Source organism: Nothobranchius furzeri, chromosome 2 (assembly GCF_043380555.1).
Source record: "Nothobranchius furzeri strain GRZ-AD chromosome 2, NfurGRZ-RIMD1, whole genome shotgun sequence".
Taxonomy (NCBI): Eukaryota; Metazoa; Chordata; class Actinopteri; order Cyprinodontiformes; family Nothobranchiidae; genus Nothobranchius; species Nothobranchius furzeri.
The window spans coordinates 70,007,503-70,026,453 of NC_091742.1; the positions used below are offsets into that span (position 1 = coordinate 70,007,503).

Sequence of the window (18,951 nt, forward strand, 5' to 3'; positions counted from 1 at the left end):
TTCATTGTAATAAACACAAAAATGGTCTCTTCTCTTGCAGTCCATCGACCCTGGCCAACAGTTCACATGGGAGCACTCCAACCTGGAGGTCAACAAACCAAAGAACAGATACGCCAATGTAATTGCCTACGATCACTCCAGAGTTCTACTCTCTGCTATTGACGGTACGCCACCCACTGACGTCTCCTCTTCTAACTGCTGTATCGATCCTACAGAGAGCTTGTACAAATGTATTTTTAAAACCTCAGGTGTGCTGCCACACTGGTAAAATTACATTGTATTTATACTGATAGAATCAGCTTAGATAGTTTGCAAAGGAAGAGTAGTTCTAAGGGGAAAATGCTATTTTTAAAGGCAAAACAAGAAAGTAAAATTGGAGGTATAATAAGTTTCCCCACCATCTGTTGTGGCACAAATAAAAAGCACACACACACTTTTGAGAAGATAATACAGGTGAATGAGTACACCCAAATGGTTTTGTGTCTACAAAACTGATTGGTTCCCACCACAAAATGTTTGCCTGCAAAAGGAAACTTTGAGGAAATGTTTATTAGGAAAATGTCAGAGGGCCAGAAAACATGCAGAAAGGACACTCTGACCTGGTACTGCAGACCCGTCATTAGGTTTATTTCATATGACAGCAGCTCTTATCATTGACAGCATCTAGTATTCTAACTTTATATCAAGCAAGTCTCTGGTTGTCTATATTGTGTTTTTAATTAAAACCCATGTCTTCAAAAAAGAGAGACCATAGAAGGTTCCAGGTTTTTTTTTTCTTCCAGAACGTTTATTTTTTATGCAAAATATTTGTATATTGTTTTTTTTTTGCTCAGTTTTATTTGTTTCCTACATCTGTAGGCAACTTTTTAATAGGTATTTTATTTTAGTTAACAAACTTTAATGTTTTCATGAAAATGGGGCTTTCTTTTTACATTTATGTCAAACAAACCCATTTCAGAGCTGTCTGAAGGGTCTGTAGTACCTTAAAGACACGTCACACTCCATGCCTGCTATTAAATAAAAAGGGTTCTTTAAAATGGCCTTCCAAAGTACCAGCCAATTCCTCTGTTTATGATCACACACACACACACACACACACACACACACACGCGCACACACACACACACACACACACACACACACACACACACACACACACAGCTATTAATTAACCATTTCCTTTCAGGCCAATGGAAACGAAACAAAGTCGTAAATGGATAATGCTGTAAAAACCGATAAAGACTTAAGAGCGCTCCTTTTGTAGTCACTCGCACGGCTTCAGTGTTGATGGAGCTCCATTAGTCGACCATCTAACACTTCTGCACAACCATACTGAAGTCTTTCTGCAGCTGAAAATGAGCAGATCTCTGCCAGATGGACACGGGGGACATTCCTCCTTGTTAAGCTTAAGCAAAGCCTTTTGGCAAGCAGTCCTTCCATTGTTTACTTTGATTGAGTTCTTTACATAAAAAGGGGATTTAAGATTTGACATTAGAGATTGAAGTTTGAATATATCGATGTGGGGATGGATCAGCAGAATCTTCTGCCAACAGACGTCCTGACGTCCGTTTGTGGAATTCATTTCAGTGACATCAATAAAATTGCTTCTTTTTCATGACTTCAGCACTTTGTGCTTTACAATTAAATTAAATTACATTAAACTGCAGTCCCCAAAATACTGCTAACCTTGATCTGACTAAATAAGATGATTGGTTGTTCTTGTTGTGTTTCCTGAAAATTTGAAGTCGCCTCCAAATTTCTTCCAACATTTTCGTTTTGAGGACAGGGATTAAGAAAAATTGGACATTTGTAGTACGGAAGCTACAACAAACTCCCTTTTTTCAGTGAACGTTTTTTATAATTAGCAACCTTTGGAACAGCACGTTGCGCTGAAAGTGTGAATTCAGAAGAATAAAGATCAACATCCTCACCATTTAAGTCATGAAATGCCTCAGCATTTCATTCAAGTTTCCTTTGCTTTCTTTCAACAATGTTCCGCAAAACACCACAAAAACAGCAATGCTCATTCCTTTTGAGCCACAATGACTTTGGAAATGGACAAATTTGAACAAATCCTGAGTGACAGAACAGAATAAAGGCAAAATCCATTTGCAAATGTACATTAAGCAACTCGCCTCGCTCTCATTAAACTTCAGTAATGTCTTCTTTTGGGTTTTTTCTTTTCAAATTGAAAACACACTGGGCTTAATTGTACTTATCCCCTTGTCCATCATAGAAATGCATGGGCTCTTTGGCTGTGTGGACAACTTCAACAGCGAAAAGCAGGCGTGGTGGGAGGGGAAAGAAAATAATGTGGGTGGGTTCTTTTAATGTGCTCGTATTTTCCCCTTTTTTATGTTAAACAAGTTACCTGGGAGGAAAAGAGAGTCTGAGAGAGAGGAAAGCAGTTGGTGTGTTGGGGGGGGTTGTCTCTGAGACGTGGCGCCCATGCTGATGAGACTTATCTTGGTCGACCATGTGTGCACGGAGCCCCTAAACTGCCAGTCCTAAAGCATTGACTAGCTGTCAGCTCTGTCTGTTTTGCCTGGATTCGAAAAAGGCTGCGGCGCCTTTCATTTATTATAAGCAAAGGAAAGAGGGAGCGAGGAGAGCTGGGGGAAATTGTTTTGCTAGTTTCTTGTTGGTTTGTTTTTCTTCGTGTTTATCGTTAAGTCAGTTGCAGATATGGAATAGGGAAATGTGTTGTTGATAGCAAACACAAATCCCTTCGGAGGCCTCCAAAATGTGTGTTTTTGCTGTACTTTGTACAGGAAACACTGGCTTTACTCAAATAGTTTTAGGAAGCACAAAAGAGAGCATGACATTGTGTTAAATGAGCCGACAGGCAGTTATTTGATATTATCTCCAATAAGCTGTCAGGAAAATAAAAGCTTAGAGACAAAATCAAGGCCTAGATCACACATTTTAATTTAATTTACTTTCTTAAAAAAGTTTAAGGAACTTGGAGAAATCAATGTTTTAATTTACCCAAATTCTAAACTAAACATCCTTTTTTCTATTAAGGAATCCCGGGAAGTGATTATATCAATGCTAACTACATAGACGGCTACAGGAAGCAAAATGCTTACATTGCTACCCAAGGATCTCTGCCGGAGACATTTGGGGAATTTTGGAGGATGATCTGGGAGCAGAGGAGCGCCATCGTCGTCATGATGACCAAACTGGAGGAGAGGTCCAGGGTAAATGACAAAACCTGTCTTTAAACAATTTTTCAACCCAAACAGATTTCTGTTAACCACTTTAACCCCCAACTCTCACACAATGACATTTTATAGTTCTAACTGGTTTTGTTCCACTTAAGCCGGGCAAACGTTGTGCGACTTTTTCACATGTAGCATTTAGCTCCATCTCAATCCGGACAAATTCCTCACAGAGCAAAGCTCATGAGTCGTGTTTTCACACCGTATGACCCAGTACTCAGATGGGACCTGACTATACACACTATATGTGTGGTAGCAACACGTTGGACCTAAAAATATGCTTAAAATTGTAGTTTAAACACAACACCTTGGACCGTCGAGTCTGAAAACACGTAAGACCCATAGACTGTTGTGATGTTATCGGTGTCTTTTGTCCTTTGGGCTTACAGTAGCTGTAGGATGACACACAAGTATTTATAGGGGTTGGAGGACGATGAAACAAAGTAAAATCGTAATTTAGCATCCATTTATTTGAGTCAGTGTGCTGCTTCAACAGTGCGATACTCCCAAGAGGAACGAGCAAAATAGCAAACATGTTTGATATTTGAGTGACCGCACGATTCATGAGGCGTTAATCACCTTTCGTAACCCACACAACGTACGACACAAAAAACGCCACGACCTAAAGGATTCTCGCATGAGAGGGAAATCGCCTCAGAACGGTCCAAAATTTGCAGTTTAAGCCCAGCTTTACTTAAGCAGCAGTAGCAACAGTGGCAAACGTACCCACACCAAAGCCACGTTGTGCAAATGTGAATAATGGCTAGGGTTGTCAATGCTACTTTTCTTTCTAACTTCACCAGGACAGGAAAAATTATTGGGCAGGTTTTCTCAAATTTGGACGCAATACAAAGCTGACAGCTCAAAGGAACTGAAGAAGCAGGAGGTTAAACTCAACAGTGGCAAAAAACCTTTTAAAGAAAACCCACGGTCTTGTCATTATAAACAGTAGGATGGAATTGTTAGTGGTTTAGAATATTTTAAATCATTTTGTAGTTTTAAACCAGAAACTGTCTATTTAATGAGTTTTTTACTCAGTTTCATAAAATCTGTAAAATAAAAACACTCTTATATAATCACATAACTTGATATATGCATAAGGGCTGTATGGTGAATTAATTTGTGCTCAATTTGCTTTTAAAAGCACATTCTACACCAATGTGCAGAAAAACTTTTTTCTAGGGTGTAGTTGTGTTCTCTGTTTTTTTTTATCAGCCAAACCGTAACACTGCAATTAAAGTGTTTTATTGTCCTTTTACTGGGGAACAAAGCTGTAGACTCAAGAACCAATAAAGCCCAGACAATAATATGACTGGTGATGTGCTGTTTAATTATAGAGTAAAGCGTGACAATTAATAGCACTGTTGGCCATATTCAAATACGTCATGCCATTTTATTGACTGGAAAATTAAATCCACTGAAAAGATTTCAGCCTTAGTTTGACATTACACGTCAGAGCCGAGTGGAGCCGAGAGTTCATCCGTAGGGGCTGAATCTACGATTGTCTGTAAAACTGTCTCTGCAAACTAAAACAGTGCTAGATCAGCAACGGACAACATGATGTATTCATAGAGATGAAATTCAGTCAACATGGCAGTCAAAGAAGTACCTCTGTCTGCTCTTTTCACAAAGAACGGTGACATTTGCTGATTGGAAATATTTAAATGTGACAAAAAACTCAAACAGCAAAACTCTCTGAGGGCTAAATAATTATTTTCCAGCACTCTAGAATTCCTAAATGCTTATTCAGCCTTAATCTAACATGATGTTTCTCACTGCTGCAGGTAAAATGTGATCAATACTGGCCCACCAGAGCGACGGAGACGTACGGTCTCATCCAAGTAACGTTGCTAGATACAGTAGAGTTGGCCACTTACTGTGTCAGGACATTTGCACTTTTTAAAGTAAGGATTTCTTCTAGTGTTTACTTCAGCTAGAGTGAAGCAGTGAAGTGTTTGACGGGTTATTCGTCGTCTTCCATCTCCATGTTCAGAACGGCTCCAGCGAGAAGCGAGAGGTGAGGCAGTTCCAGTTCACCGCCTGGCCAGACCACGGGGTACCAGAACACCCCACTCCGTTTCTCGCCTTCCTGAGACGGGTGAAAGCCTGCAACCCTCCAGACGCAGGGCCCATGGTGGTGCACTGCAGGTATGAAGCAACATGGTTTTGCAAAAAATATCCTGAAGCATGAAATTGATTTTTTTTCCTCTCCATTTCCCGTAATGAATAAATGAATGCACGCTGTACAGCGTAAAACAAACACATTCCTGGTTATTTAGAGGTTCGTATTTTAGTCATTTGTGTAATGACGATATTAAGAAGAGCTTCAGGTTCAACCAGGAGTATTGATAGGACTTTCACCTGAACTCAGAAGGTGTTTTCTGCATCACAGCACAGGGAGTACCGATGTCGTTCCCCGGAGCGTTCTCCACCTACACGCATGCAGGCTGTCCTGACATATTCCACACCGCATCACTAACATGTCGCATATCACCAGCCCACAAGGCTTTATCTCCTCGGTTAATACGTCCAAAACCAAAACAAACATGCACGCTGATTTTCCATCGCCAACAGAGAGCTGCAACATTAAACAGAAATTCCTGGCATCTCTTAACTCAGGGAGTCATCAGACGCTTTGAAGGAAAAAGCTGCATAAGGAGTGAAAGAAAGGCAACAAGAAGCAGCGACTCTGAGTGTAACAGATGCAAACTTTTGTTAGAAACTGACAAAAAAGGAAGGGGGGGGGTGGGATTACTGAAGACTTAGTGTAGAATTACCACATGCTGAAGTTAATTAGTGCGAGTTGGCAAACTGCTTCAAATTAAAAGAAGACGAAGAAAAACTGTCTACTAAAGGAGGAAAAATGCAGGAATTAATGTCACACTGCTGATTGGGGGTTTGAAACGCCTCTGGCTTCCCATCAGATACAGTCGTCATGTCCACGCTCAAAATCCTTCACCAGGCCTTTCCTAATTTCATGTCTCACCACCAGCATAAATGGAGCGAGTGGTTCTATTCACAAACTTGCAGAACACCACTGGTTAAGCTGTGAGATAAAAATTTGTTTTCCTCATGAAATCTGTACAGATTTTGACGTTTCCAGGCTGTTCAGGCACATAAAAACGGGTCTAAATCACACCCAAAGGACATTAAGTTGTACGTACAAAGGCGTCTTACGCAACACCGCAATGAGGGAATATTTATAACTTGTCCAGATCGTTACGCGTAGGTCTTTCCTCAAAAACGAATAATTGTTTGCATCTTCTTGGTCACTTTTGTCTGCATTAATCCATAAAGACGACACAAGACTCAGATTTCATACTGTTAAATAAATGCAGATGTCTGGAATAAACAGCCTTACAAAGCAAAACCATCAAAAAAAGTTAATAAAAGTAGAGTGCACATTGTGTCACGCACTGTCATGCAATACAATTAATATGAGGTTTTGGTGGGTGGTTAATCCATCACCTACTGAAATGCATTCCCCTATGCTGGCTTATGAAATTCGGTTGCAGGAACATTTTTAGCATGCTTCCATCTTCCGTCATTTAGACTTTAAAGACATTTTCTCTCCTGGAGAAAACAGTCTAGACCAGAGTTCTGCAACCTGTGTCTCTGGAGATGAAACTGGCCCTTTGGATCAATAATATCTCTTAATAACTTTGGATAGAAATGGTCAAAAACTAACTCATGTTTTTAAATATAAATGCATTTTATTTTAAAAAATGCAGGTTTAAGCAGTTTTTTCATGGAATAATTGCATTGAGTTTCCATAGCAGAATTACACTAATAGGGGTTTCACACCTGATACCGCTTGGCCCGGCCCACATTGCATATATTGTTTTCGTACCTGGGTGGCCCGGTACTGTTCCCTCTCCTACCAGGTGGTTTTTCAGCCCTTTTCCTCTGGTGGTCTGCTCAGGGCTGGCCCGGGCCAACACGCCCACTACGACTGATTGGTCAGCTCAAATACACACCTACCGTTAGGGGGAGCCTCTGATTGGCGGATAGAATCAACCACCGGGGGTTCCTATAGCCGCAGTTCATTATCATTCATTACCGCAGTAGACTGAAACTGCGGCAGCTCGTCCTTTTTTCTCACTGCTGTGAGTTGTGTTTCTGTGTAGCTTGCAGATCACTGTACACTGTTTACACATCACTTCATGCCATTTTTGTATGGCGTAAAGATCGCATTTCAAAATCTGTTCAATGTATTTTTTGCATGATTGTCCACAAATATCAATCTCCCATAGAAAAGAAAAAAAATCTTTGTAAAAGTGTTATTTTTTTCTTTATTTTAAAACCGAATAATAGAAACAAAATGCTGATTCCCCCCCCCCTTTTATTACGACAACTCTCATAGTAGATTTTTACAAACAGAAAAGACATTTCTTTTTCTCAGAAATCTGGGGGACTTTTTTTTATTGGCTTCTTGTTTTTTTGGAGTGGCACTAATTCTCTTCCGTACATTGATTACAATGCATAACCTGTCCCTTTTCAAAAGGTCCTCTACTAGTCGCAGCTGTAAATAAGTTTGATTTAGGTGTACTGAATGGAAAGGTTGCAGACGTGGCTCTCAAGGCTAAAGAAAAGTTCAAAAGGACAAGATTAAAAGTTAAAAAGATCACAGCCTCTTCCAGCCACCCAGAAGGAAAACCTTTTGATAGAACAACGTGAGCAACTTTAAAATATTCACGAGCTAGACATTTCCCCCTGACTGATGTTGTTGTACCCCACCTGTTCAAGTCATGCAAACAAGTTCATGTTTTAACTGCCTTGGAAGCATAAATAAACTTACTTTTTGGGTCCTTATGACTGATTTTACCTACAAATTAGATTTCAAACACGTTTAGTTTATTCACTATCCTTGGTGATGACATGTAACCTAAATTTGAGCTGCTGTTAAAATGCTTTTTTACCTACTCGAGTGTTTCACTGGACTACACCCAGCTGGGTATTTGAGTGTAGCAGACCTTTTCTTTCTTTGCACAGAATCTGTTGGAAATGACTAAAAGCGGTTTCCCTGCAATAAAACACCCAATACTATGTTTGTCCACTTTCCAAATTTTCATTACAAACTGCTCTAATGGTCAAGTATAAGGGCTGGACAGAAAATCAGTGAAAAAGAAAAATTCTTGAACATTCGGTCAAGATCACTTTAAAGAAAAACAAAGATTTTTACAGCTTGTGAATTGATTACAACAAATCTCTCATAGTAGATATTTACGACACAGGAATCTAAAATTTCTCACTTTAATCACATAATTCTTACTTTACTCTCAGAAAGTGAGAAAAGAGACTTTTTTTGCTGAGTGCCACTAATCATCTTCCGTAGTTTCATCAAACATTGTAAAAGGTCTTCTAAAGTTGTAAAGATTTTTACAACTTTTGTACTGAAACCCACAGTCTAAGGAAGGGGTATTCAATTCCAGTCCTGCAGGGTGATTCAACCTCTGAATCTAGTGTGTTGGAGCAGAGAAACCACTAAAACGTGCTGGATACCGGCCCTCCAGGCGTGGAATTGAATACCCCTGGAGTAGGGAAACATCTTCTTCATCATGAGACCTTCCTGCAAGCCCGTCTCACCAACTGAAGGAGGAAACACCGACGTCAACAATCAGTTTGTTAGAACAAACTCCCCACCTTTTTACTTTAATAAATCATTATTTTCAGTTCACACAATCAATGACGACCAGAGTTACCATCTTCCTCGTTATGAGCAAACCAGTCATCCTGGTGGGTTTAATTTAATACATGTGCACATGTTTTATAAGCAGAGCAGCAAAATGGTGACAGTTTAGCTGACAGCTAGAGATTTCCTAACAATACATATGTAATTGCTTTCACTGCTGCTAATGCTTTATCTTCACAGAACCCACTGCAGCTGTGTTTTACGCACACGCACACACACACACACACACACACACACACACACACACACACACACACACACACACACACACACACACACACACACACACACACACACACACACACACACACACACACACACACACACACACACACACACACACACACACACACACACACACACACACCTCCCAGGCCTTATTCCCTAAACTGTTGGGAAGCATATTAGTCTGACACTTTAGTGTGTGTCAACGTCCAAGGCAGCTGCTTTTGAATAGCTGAAAAGGCAGTGTCAGGTCATTAGTGCGGTCAGTCCGCCAGCTCCCCTTCAGCTGCCAAATGTACTGACAGCTTTCTGCACCAACTCACCCCAACACACCATCCCTTGTCAATAAAGAAATATTACACATGTTTCTTGCATTTCCCGCTGCTTCGTTTAGAAGAGAAGTGTGAAATTCTGCAGCTCAGCTTTTGGAATAACGTAACTTGACGAGTTGTGGATACGTGTTGGTTTCTCCGGCTGCATGACACTGCTCCACCTTCCCTTTCCCCATTTCCCTTCCTCATCCCTCATCCTCCTCTGTCTCCGTCTCTCCAGCTCTGCGCTGTCACACTGTCATTTACTCTCTAGCAGGTCATCACTCTCCCACGTTCAAGACTGCAGCATAAATGTTTTCAGCTGGGGTAAAAGAGAGGAAAAAAAGAGGAAATCTCCAATTTCTCCATCCAAAGCCCCAAGGAGCTTTGGTGTATTTTTTTCCCAGACCTGGAAGTGATTCATTCCCAGAATATCCCCAGGATGCTTTTTTACATTTCTTTCCACAAGTTTTCCTCATTATACTTACGTGCACTTTTTTCAACTCTGAGCTAAGCGGAGTTTTGTCACCTAAACGTCTCATTTGGAGCCATTTTATAAGCGATCACGAGATGGTTTTGTTGGGGCCAGGGCCTCCCACGTGTGTCTTTATTCCATTTTGATGTGCGGCACGGCACGTTAACTAGACTTGGCCCTTGGGGACCGGCTTCACTGCCTCTTGAGTTTCTCAGCTCTCAGTTCTTTTGCAGCAAATAAAAGCACAAATGCCTCCTCGGGAGGACGAGGTGGCACGTGAGCCGGGCTCACACCTCACAGGCATGTCAGCTTAATGAACTGAATAACCTATTTACCTTTGAGTGCCACGTGCAAGGACTTGTCTTGTCAATGCTAAGCTATGTGGGAGGATTCTACACAACCTCCATTTCTCTCCATCTTTTATTCTGATTCAAACATGCAGGCTTTTCTGAGCTGTCAGCAGTGTGGTTTTGCTAGGAAAGGTCAAAGTGAAACACTTTGCCTAAGAGTTGTTTTCTTTGTTTTTCTCCCACCTGTGTATTTTACACACTAATGTACAAATGTGCCAGTGTGAATCTTAATGAAGAGACCTGCCTTTCAGTGCCTCTTAATAAGCTCTCATGCCATTTAGGTGCGCGACGTTAATCTAACGGCCTTAATTGTAGTCAGCTGCACTTCTCTGAAGTCGCCCGGCACATTAGCAAGACCACGCAGGAGGAAAAAATAGAAGATGTTCCTCTCAAATTTGCCACGGTGTTTCACATTTGCTGTAGTGGCACTTTTCCAAACCACGAGCTAAAGGTTAAAAGTAGCTATTACATGAGTGCATGAGGTCCGGTGAGGTGCAGGGCACAGGTGAGGTCTGCAGGCCAAAGACTAGATTGTGAAACCAGTGTTGAGTGTGCTATAAGCCTTCCTTCGTTTTTGAGCAGAGCCACTCCAGATTCAATTATACCACAAGGGAAATGGCTCATTCTGCAGTGACAGACTTAGTGGAGTGTTACTTTTGACCTTTCAGAGACAATTCCTCAATCAACAGTAAGAAAGAGGGACAAAAAGAGGCGGGAGATATTGATTAACCTTATGGCCTCAGGGATGAAGATGTTGTCCAGGCTTTCAAGCTCCTCGTTCTTCTGCCTAAAGGGTGAATGGTTCATGGACTGGATGGATAGGGTCCATCATTATGGTTTTTGCTCTGGTTCTGTGTCTGCTAGTGTAAGATGTCCTCTAAACCAGTGGTTGCCAAACTTCAGACCCTGAAAGTAGCACTTATCTAGACACGCTACCCTAGATATGTCAGGATCGGCTCCTTTTTCCTCTGGTGTGTTGTCCTGTCTCCCCTCATTCTGTTTATTGGACTCACCTGCCCCTTGTTATCCTACCCACCTGATTCCTGATTGTCCTCATGTACTTAAACCCTCTGGATGTGCTGGTCTTTGTCATATCCTCATCTGGTCTTCCTACGGTATCGTCCTGCATGCCATTGTTCATATTAAACAGTCCTTTTGCCTGCCAGGTTGTCTCGTGTTCCTACTCACCTGCATTTGGGTCCTACTGCAACCAACTCCACATCATGACAATACCTCTGATTTAACATGACAAAAATGCTAAAAATCCAACAAATTTTTTGCTTACTTTATTTTAAGAGAGGACATTGCATATTTATGGACAGTAATACAAAAGTCGAGGTGATCGCTCCTTCCAGACTGTTGCACCCCGACTCTGGAATGATCTTCCTCTATCTTTACGTAGCACTGACAGTCTGGACACTTGTTTAAAAAACAGCCAAAGACCCTTTTATTTAAAGCTCCTTTTACCTAAACCTTTTATTTTCTTATTTTTAACTCAAATTTGTAATCTTTCATCTGTTTATGAAAATTAATAATTTTATGACTTCATTTTTTCTGATGTTAATCAAATTCTGTTTTGAGAGCATTTTGATTGTATGATAATCTGTTTATGATTTTATGACTCTGTTGTATTTTGTTTTGATCTATGTGAAGCACTTTGTGATTCTATGTCTGTGATAAGTGCTATATAAATAAAATTTACTTACTTACTTACTACAACTGTAAATATGCCAGATTGTAGCCCTAGGCTAATTTCCATCTGCAGTCCTCTGGCAGGTCATTGTAATAAGAGATAAGACAGAAAACAATATACATTTAGAAAAAAACAGTTAGGAACATATTTTATGGAAAAAGACAAGAGTAAAAACAAATAAAAGTGTCATCTATGATTGCATCTTTGAGTTTCCTGTAGCCACATTTAATAGAACTTCTTCAGCTCATGTTCAGTTATACACATTTAGGACCATTTAGTTGAGGTTTTGTAACAATTATGCTAGAAATATAGCTTCAGCTATTACTTTTTAATCATATTTTGATTAAAAATTATCACTTGACCCCCATTCATAGTTCTTGGTGCCCTACCCAACTTTGGGAATCAATGCTCTAGTGGAGGGAGTTAGCTGTTGGTCATTTATTCAAGCAGATTTAACCACCTTATCTAGCAACCACTAATAGATTCCCAACATTACCATAACTGACCAGTGTTTCCAAAGATGAGGTGTGAGCTCTTGTGAAGTACATCACAATTTTGCCTTGGTTATTTAGTGCATGCAGGTACACTGTTGACTGCTTTTCTTTTCGCACAGATGGGTTTAATGGCCATTTTTCTTCGCTGACTAACTTTAGATCAGTTGTGTTCTTTTTTTTTTTTTTTTTTTTTTTTTTTTTTTGCAAAAACAGTTTAGTCCTTGTTTTTATTTTGCCATAAAAAAGGAAATTATAGAAGGGACACATGTTAAGTCCTGCATAAAATACCAGAACACATTCTCGGGAACTCAAAATAAATTCATGAGTCACTCCCAGGTTTAATAACCCCACATAGTTTTTAGTTCCATTATCCATCTAAATCTATATTTATGTAGCTACGCAAGTCATTTTAAACATAATTTGGTTTGATCTTAGTCTAGACATCTGTTGACAATCTAAATGTCATTTAGGCTTCTTGTTAGCCCAAGTTGTTTACCTTACTTGCCTCGTGCATTCTCTCTGACCTTTGTTCTAACATTTTCCACTGCTTCTGACAACAGTGCTGGAGTTGGACGCACGGGTTGCTTCATTGTGATTGATGCCATGCTGGAACGTATCAAGCACGAGAAGACCGTGGATATCTACGGACACGTAACGCTAATGCGTGCCCAGCGCAACTACATGGTGCAGACAGAAGACCAGTACGTCTTCATACACGACGCGCTCCAGGAGGCCGTCAATTGCGGCACCACCGAAGTGCCCGCCAGAAACCTCTACGCCTACATCCAGAAACTGACTCAGACAGAAGGTGGAGAGAATGTCACTGGCATGGAACTTGAGTTCAAGGTTTGGCTTGTCTACAACTACATTCTGTATCAAGTTTTACGTCAACTTTTTTGTCTAAACTTGCATTCAAGCAGTCTAAACTGCATGAGGCCTGTGGTTACTTCTTTTTTTAAGTCAGCATACTCACTTCCTTATCAAAATATATTCTCTATTCCGCTTTATTGTTTTTCCTCCATTCAATATCTCCCTTTTTTGAGTGACAGTGATCTTAGTTTACCTGAAAAAGGCCTGGCAAAAGTATTTTCTACCCAAGAATTATTGCCAGAAAAACCCCAGCATTAGAATATAGCTTTAAGAATAAGAATTTACTTATCATTAGTTGTATCCCCCTTACAAAATGCATTATTTTTGAATGAAACTCTTATTTCAATTATATTTTGGAGGCATTATGTCAAACAAGCTTTGTTTAGCTGCTTTAGACATTCAGCTAGACGTCATTATGTTGACAGATCTTTATTTTTGTCACCACACAGCGTTTAGCTAACACTAAAGCCCACACATCACGATTCATCAGTGCCAATCTCCCCTGCAACAAGTTCAAGAACCGCCTTGTTAACATAATGCCATACGAGTCCACGCGAGTGTGTCTTCAGCCCATCCGAGGAGTTGAAGGCTCAGACTACATCAATGCCAGTTTCATCGATGGGTACAGGCAAGTGCAAAAACACGCCTAAAAACAAATAACAACCAAGCTCTGTACAAGAAAAGCTGCTGGCAGGTAAATAATGTATCTACGTTGTGACTTTATGTTGCATGGTTTCAGGCAACAGAAAGCTTACATTGCAACACAGGGACCACTGGCAGAGACCACAGAAGACTTCTGGAGAATGCTCTGGGAGCACAACTCCACCATTGTAGTCATGCTCACCAAGCTTAGAGAAATGGGCAGGGTACGCATTTTCCATTCTGATCACTTTGTTCTGGCAGCTTCATATGAAATGAATATATTTATAAGGATGAATGCAATAATCTACAGGGATTTGACTCACTGTGGTTTATTTCTGCAGGAAAAATGCCACCAGTACTGGCCGGCAGAGAGATCAGCCAGATATCAGTACTTTGTGGTGGACCCCATGGCTGAATACAACATGCCCCAGTACATCCTGAGGGAGTTTAAAGTGACTGATGCCAGGGTACATTTATTTTCTTTTATTTAAAAAAATGATTGAAAGATCGGGGGCAATAAAAAATACAAATTCAGGTTATGATTAAATGTTGAGTTTTGCAGGATGACTACATCAAATTCTCGCTCGAAAGTGCAAAGATTAGGCCAATGTATCAGCCTGGCAAGTCATGCTATACATGTGATTATACAGTCTGGCTATGACCCATAGACAGAGCTCAGTCGTGGGGCAAAATCTATGGTTGTCTTTCAAACTGTCTCCACATGCTATTGGACAACGAACAACGTGACATACTCACCCCTACAGATGTCAGTCAACAGGACAGTCCTCCATGCATTGTTGAAGAAGATGCAAAGACTAATGATGGGTCCAGCAACACTGATGCACTGGCAGATGTATCTGGCTCATTAGAGCAGCACCCACGTCGGTGTGCGTATCGTTTAGGAAGTAGTCACGTGACCGATACAGCTGCTGTGTCACTCGTCAGTGACGCGTCGAACTGTGTTTAAATGCAGCAGTGTCTCAGTCTGTCAACAGGATGAGTTTCTGTCACAAGTACAACTTTTGAAGCTAAATTATTCCACTGTTACATCAAGGAGCCAGAAAGAAAATGTAAGATGGTTCATGAGGGATTATTTTGTTCTATCGACACATAAGTTATTAGTTTTTATTTCCTTGTTTCATCCTGTTCCTTTCAGTTTCTGCTTGATCCATCAGAAAGTTGTTTCTAAATTATTCTTTTTAAATCATTCATACTATTTTATGCAGGTTAAACGTCCCGTTTGTTAAACTGAACCTCCATATATTAATAAAAGAATGCCGTCAATGCTGAGACATAGCAGAGAAACGCGTGGAAATTTGGCCGTCCTGCTGGTCGTCATAGCGATGAGGTTGGGGTGGGGGTGCCGACCGGACTGGCCCAAATTGGATAAACAGCCCACCTGGACTTCATTTCAGTAGAGTCTCACTATTAGGTTTACTTGCAGTGTTGTTTATAATCCAGCAGGTGTCAGTAGACCAACCTGTTGAAACAGTATCGATACAGTTTGGGTAATGTGCTGAAACGCCTCACGAGGCCTCATCTGCCCATCACTGGCAAAGACATCCTTTTTCTAAATAAAGGACTTAAGTACCTCTATCTGCTCTTGACTCAAAGTTGATGTCAAAGCCGTTTCAAATGAGCTGACACCATCTTAGTTGTTCTGCTCCGTCGCATCATCCCGCCCACCAAATTGATAGAGCACCGTGATTGGCACAACACAATACTGCTTAGGCCGATGGTAGAACTGCTGAGGCTCCAATGGAGCTTAGCTAGACCAATATGCTGAGCAAAAATATTTTGCTTCTGCTACTGTATCTGGATTTGTAGGCTACCAATGTATAGTTACAGTGCATGTATAGTAAAATTGTAAAAATTTCCTCAAACATAAACTAATCATTTTAAATTTTTATTTGAAGAAGGAGGAGAAGAAAATATCTTTTCTATAGCGCCTCTCAAGATAAAAATCACGTGGCGCTTCACAATAACAAAAAAATTAAAATATAAAAAAGAATTTAGAAAATGATTACAAATATGTTTAAAATGAGCAAAAATAGACCATTTGTTTTCTACTGTGACACATGCCTGAGATACAGAAAGCCAAAAAGGGCAGCATTTTTTTTTTACTTATTTCGGCAGAATCCCGTCCTGTATGTTCAGAAGTTTGTTTTCTATTTTGTATTATATATGACTACCAAAGATTAGAGTATGCCAAACCTGATTAAATCACACATTTGGATGTATCTATGTGGTTTTTCTAAAGGTGTAAAAGGCAGATGAAAAATCCCAATGGAAATCAGAGAATAACAGCAGAATATAAATAAAAGAGCACCCTTAATAAGAAGGTCTTAGACCGTAATTCCTCACATTCATTTGAAGTTATCATTAGAACAAATTTTTGGCATTTACTCACATATTTGTTTACACCAAACTATGGCCTTGAGTGTTACAGCAGTGTAAATGTAAATATGTGAAAATGACACATTTCCCTTTGTAAAAAAATAAATAAAAGTTGTGCCGGCAGCACTGAGCTGCCACAGTTTCTAATTCCATCAAAGGCTTAGACAGATAAATGGTGTAGACTCCCCTCCTTTGTAGAGCATGTTACACTGTCTCGTCAATGGGATTGGTTTCCTTATCAAGGGGGTGCAACTTCTCTTAAGCAATGCACATCCTCAAAGTTGAGATTCACACGTCAGGTTTAGCACATCAAAACCATTAGCATCTTTGGAGTTTACGTTAAATAGGTAAAATGAGAGGCATCTTTTAAAAAAATGACTTTGATGTTTTAATTTTTTGGTCCAATCATTAGTAAAACGGTTGTGAAAGGAATATTTCCTGTTTGGCATTTCTTTTCTATTTCCTGTTTGACATTTCTTTTCTATTTCCTGTTTGACATTTCTTTTCTATTTGGTTTCAGGACGGACAGTCACGGACAGTAAGGCAGTTCCAGTTCACAGACTGGCCTGAACAAGGAGTGCCAAAATCAGGCGAGGGGTTCATCGATTTTATTGGACAGGTACATAAAACGAAAGAGCAGTTTGGCCAAGATGGGCCAATCACAGTCCACTGTAGGTAAGTGACCAAAGCAGAGCATTCAGTGTTTCACAAGTTATTGTTCTTAAAGTTTCAGTTCTTTTAGGGTCTCTTTTTTTTGTCATTTTTGATTTTCAAATTTCTGTAAATCCTTGTACTACGGTAGAGTTTTGTTATTTGTGTACTTTTAATGCCATGACAAAACACATTGCACATGCAGTAGCTCAGGCGGTAGAGCGGGTTGTCCAGTAATCAAGTGGTTGCAGGTACGCCAGTCAGGCATCCTTTTACACTTGCCTGCTGGTGGTGGTCAGAGGGACTGGTGGCGCCAGTGTTTGGCAGGCCTCGCCTCTGTCAGTGCGCCCCAGGGCAGCTGTGGGTGCATTGTAACTTATCCCCTACAGCGTGAATGTGTGTGAATGGGTGAATGACTGATTGTGTTTGTGATTTGTATTTCCTACCAATTGGTTGCAAAATGGTTACTATATAACCAATAACTATATCCACAAACCCTATGCACCACCACGCGTAGGTTTCTGAATTGAAGCCCAGTAGGTGGTTGCCACCACCGCCACCTTGGCTGTGGTGTCTCGTCACTCCTGGAAAATACACAAATGGAGCTGAGAGCAGGGCTGTGAGGGTGGGGCAGATGATTGACACCCAACAAACTGAGATGATGCAGCTACAAGCTAACGGAGCTGTTGGTGGGTATTTTTTAGACAGAAAATCTCGGTTGAGTAACTCTGCTACCCTCTGCCTTCTAGGCTTTAACACTTTTGACGTGAGGCCATTGCTGAGCCCTTTCTTGGAGCAAGCAAAGGGGCAGGCTGCTAGTGCTAAAGCTGACAGCTCTTCTTCAACTTGTCAATCAATTTGACATGCCTTTAATTAGTCATTATGTCAAGCTTTAATTACATCAAAATGAATGAGTTACACAAAAAATTCACCCCCTCAAAATTGCCATGACTGCAATTTTGACCTATTAAACCTAAAATATTTTTTGAACCAGGCTGTAAACATGTTTATTTCTGCTGTGAGGTTGGCATTTTTAACATAAAAGGCAATGGGAACTGCAGTTTTTGGTCACTTCCGTGTTGGCTTCACTTTTGGCAGCCGAAGATTCCCCCTGGCATCTTACACATGTACTGTTTCAGGTAAATATGACACAGTGATAAGCTGGTTAATTCAAAAGTGTACTGTAGTAGATTAAATCGTCCACATTGAGGCAGCTGCCAAGGGGTGTACAAAGGTGGCCTTGGTGAGTACAAAAGCCCTGTTGCAGGTGGCCCATAACATTTTGGCTATAAAATACAACCTATTAGAAATGTAAACTAAACCCACACATCAACATGTAGAGAGGACTACCTACCATGCCATGAGCTATATACACAACTGCAAAATCTTTATGAACTAGCATGAGTTCAGGATAAAAAAAAATTGAAATCATATCTAATAATCGATTAAACGTTCAACTCAAAGTTTGATATAATAGATCAAACTGACTAAAGCTTTATTTTGAATTTAGAAATTGAGATTTTCATCTTAGCAAATGCAACAAGGACTAAAATGTTGAAACTCAAACATTATTCCATACTTGGACATCGTGTTGTAAAGTGAAACTTGGAACGGATGGCTTTAAAAAAAGTTAAAAACACCATTCTTTTTATCTACTATTCAAAAATCACATTCACAGTAAGCGTTTCAAGCCACTAAATGAATATTTTGCCCTTTTGTTTTCTGTGACGCAGCGCGGGTGTTGGTAGGACTGGAGTTTTCATCACCCTCAGCATTGTCTTGGAGCGAATGAGATACGAGGGTGTAGTAGACATCTTTCAGACGGTGAAAATGCTACGGACACAAAGACCGGCTATGGTACAGACAGAGGTGAGAAGTTCACTTTTTAGTAAAAGAAGAAAACTGCACTGTAGGTGTTTGAGAAAATGTA

General features: G+C 40.3%; 1 protein-coding gene across 39 annotated transcripts in view; it reads left to right on the plus strand.

Annotated features, from left to right (window-relative positions):
- Positions 1 to 18,951, plus strand: part of LOC107377453 (protein tyrosine phosphatase receptor type D) — a 677,785-nt gene that overhangs the window by 655,630 nt on the left and 3,204 nt on the right. For all 39 annotated transcript variants that reach the window (XM_070547717.1, XM_070547719.1, XM_054748836.2 and 36 more), the window contains 10 exons: positions 41 to 164; positions 3,025 to 3,200; positions 5,006 to 5,125; positions 5,215 to 5,369; positions 13,022 to 13,307; positions 13,781 to 13,959; positions 14,071 to 14,197; positions 14,315 to 14,440; positions 16,891 to 17,045; positions 18,755 to 18,890. In XM_070547717.1, the coding sequence (XP_070403818.1) occupies positions 41 to 164; positions 3,025 to 3,200; positions 5,006 to 5,125; positions 5,215 to 5,369; positions 13,022 to 13,307; positions 13,781 to 13,959; positions 14,071 to 14,197; positions 14,315 to 14,440; positions 16,891 to 17,045; positions 18,755 to 18,890 (1,584 nt within the window). The remainder of the gene's footprint in view (positions 1 to 40; positions 165 to 3,024; positions 3,201 to 5,005; positions 5,126 to 5,214; positions 5,370 to 13,021; positions 13,308 to 13,780; positions 13,960 to 14,070; positions 14,198 to 14,314; positions 14,441 to 16,890; positions 17,046 to 18,754; positions 18,891 to 18,951) is intronic.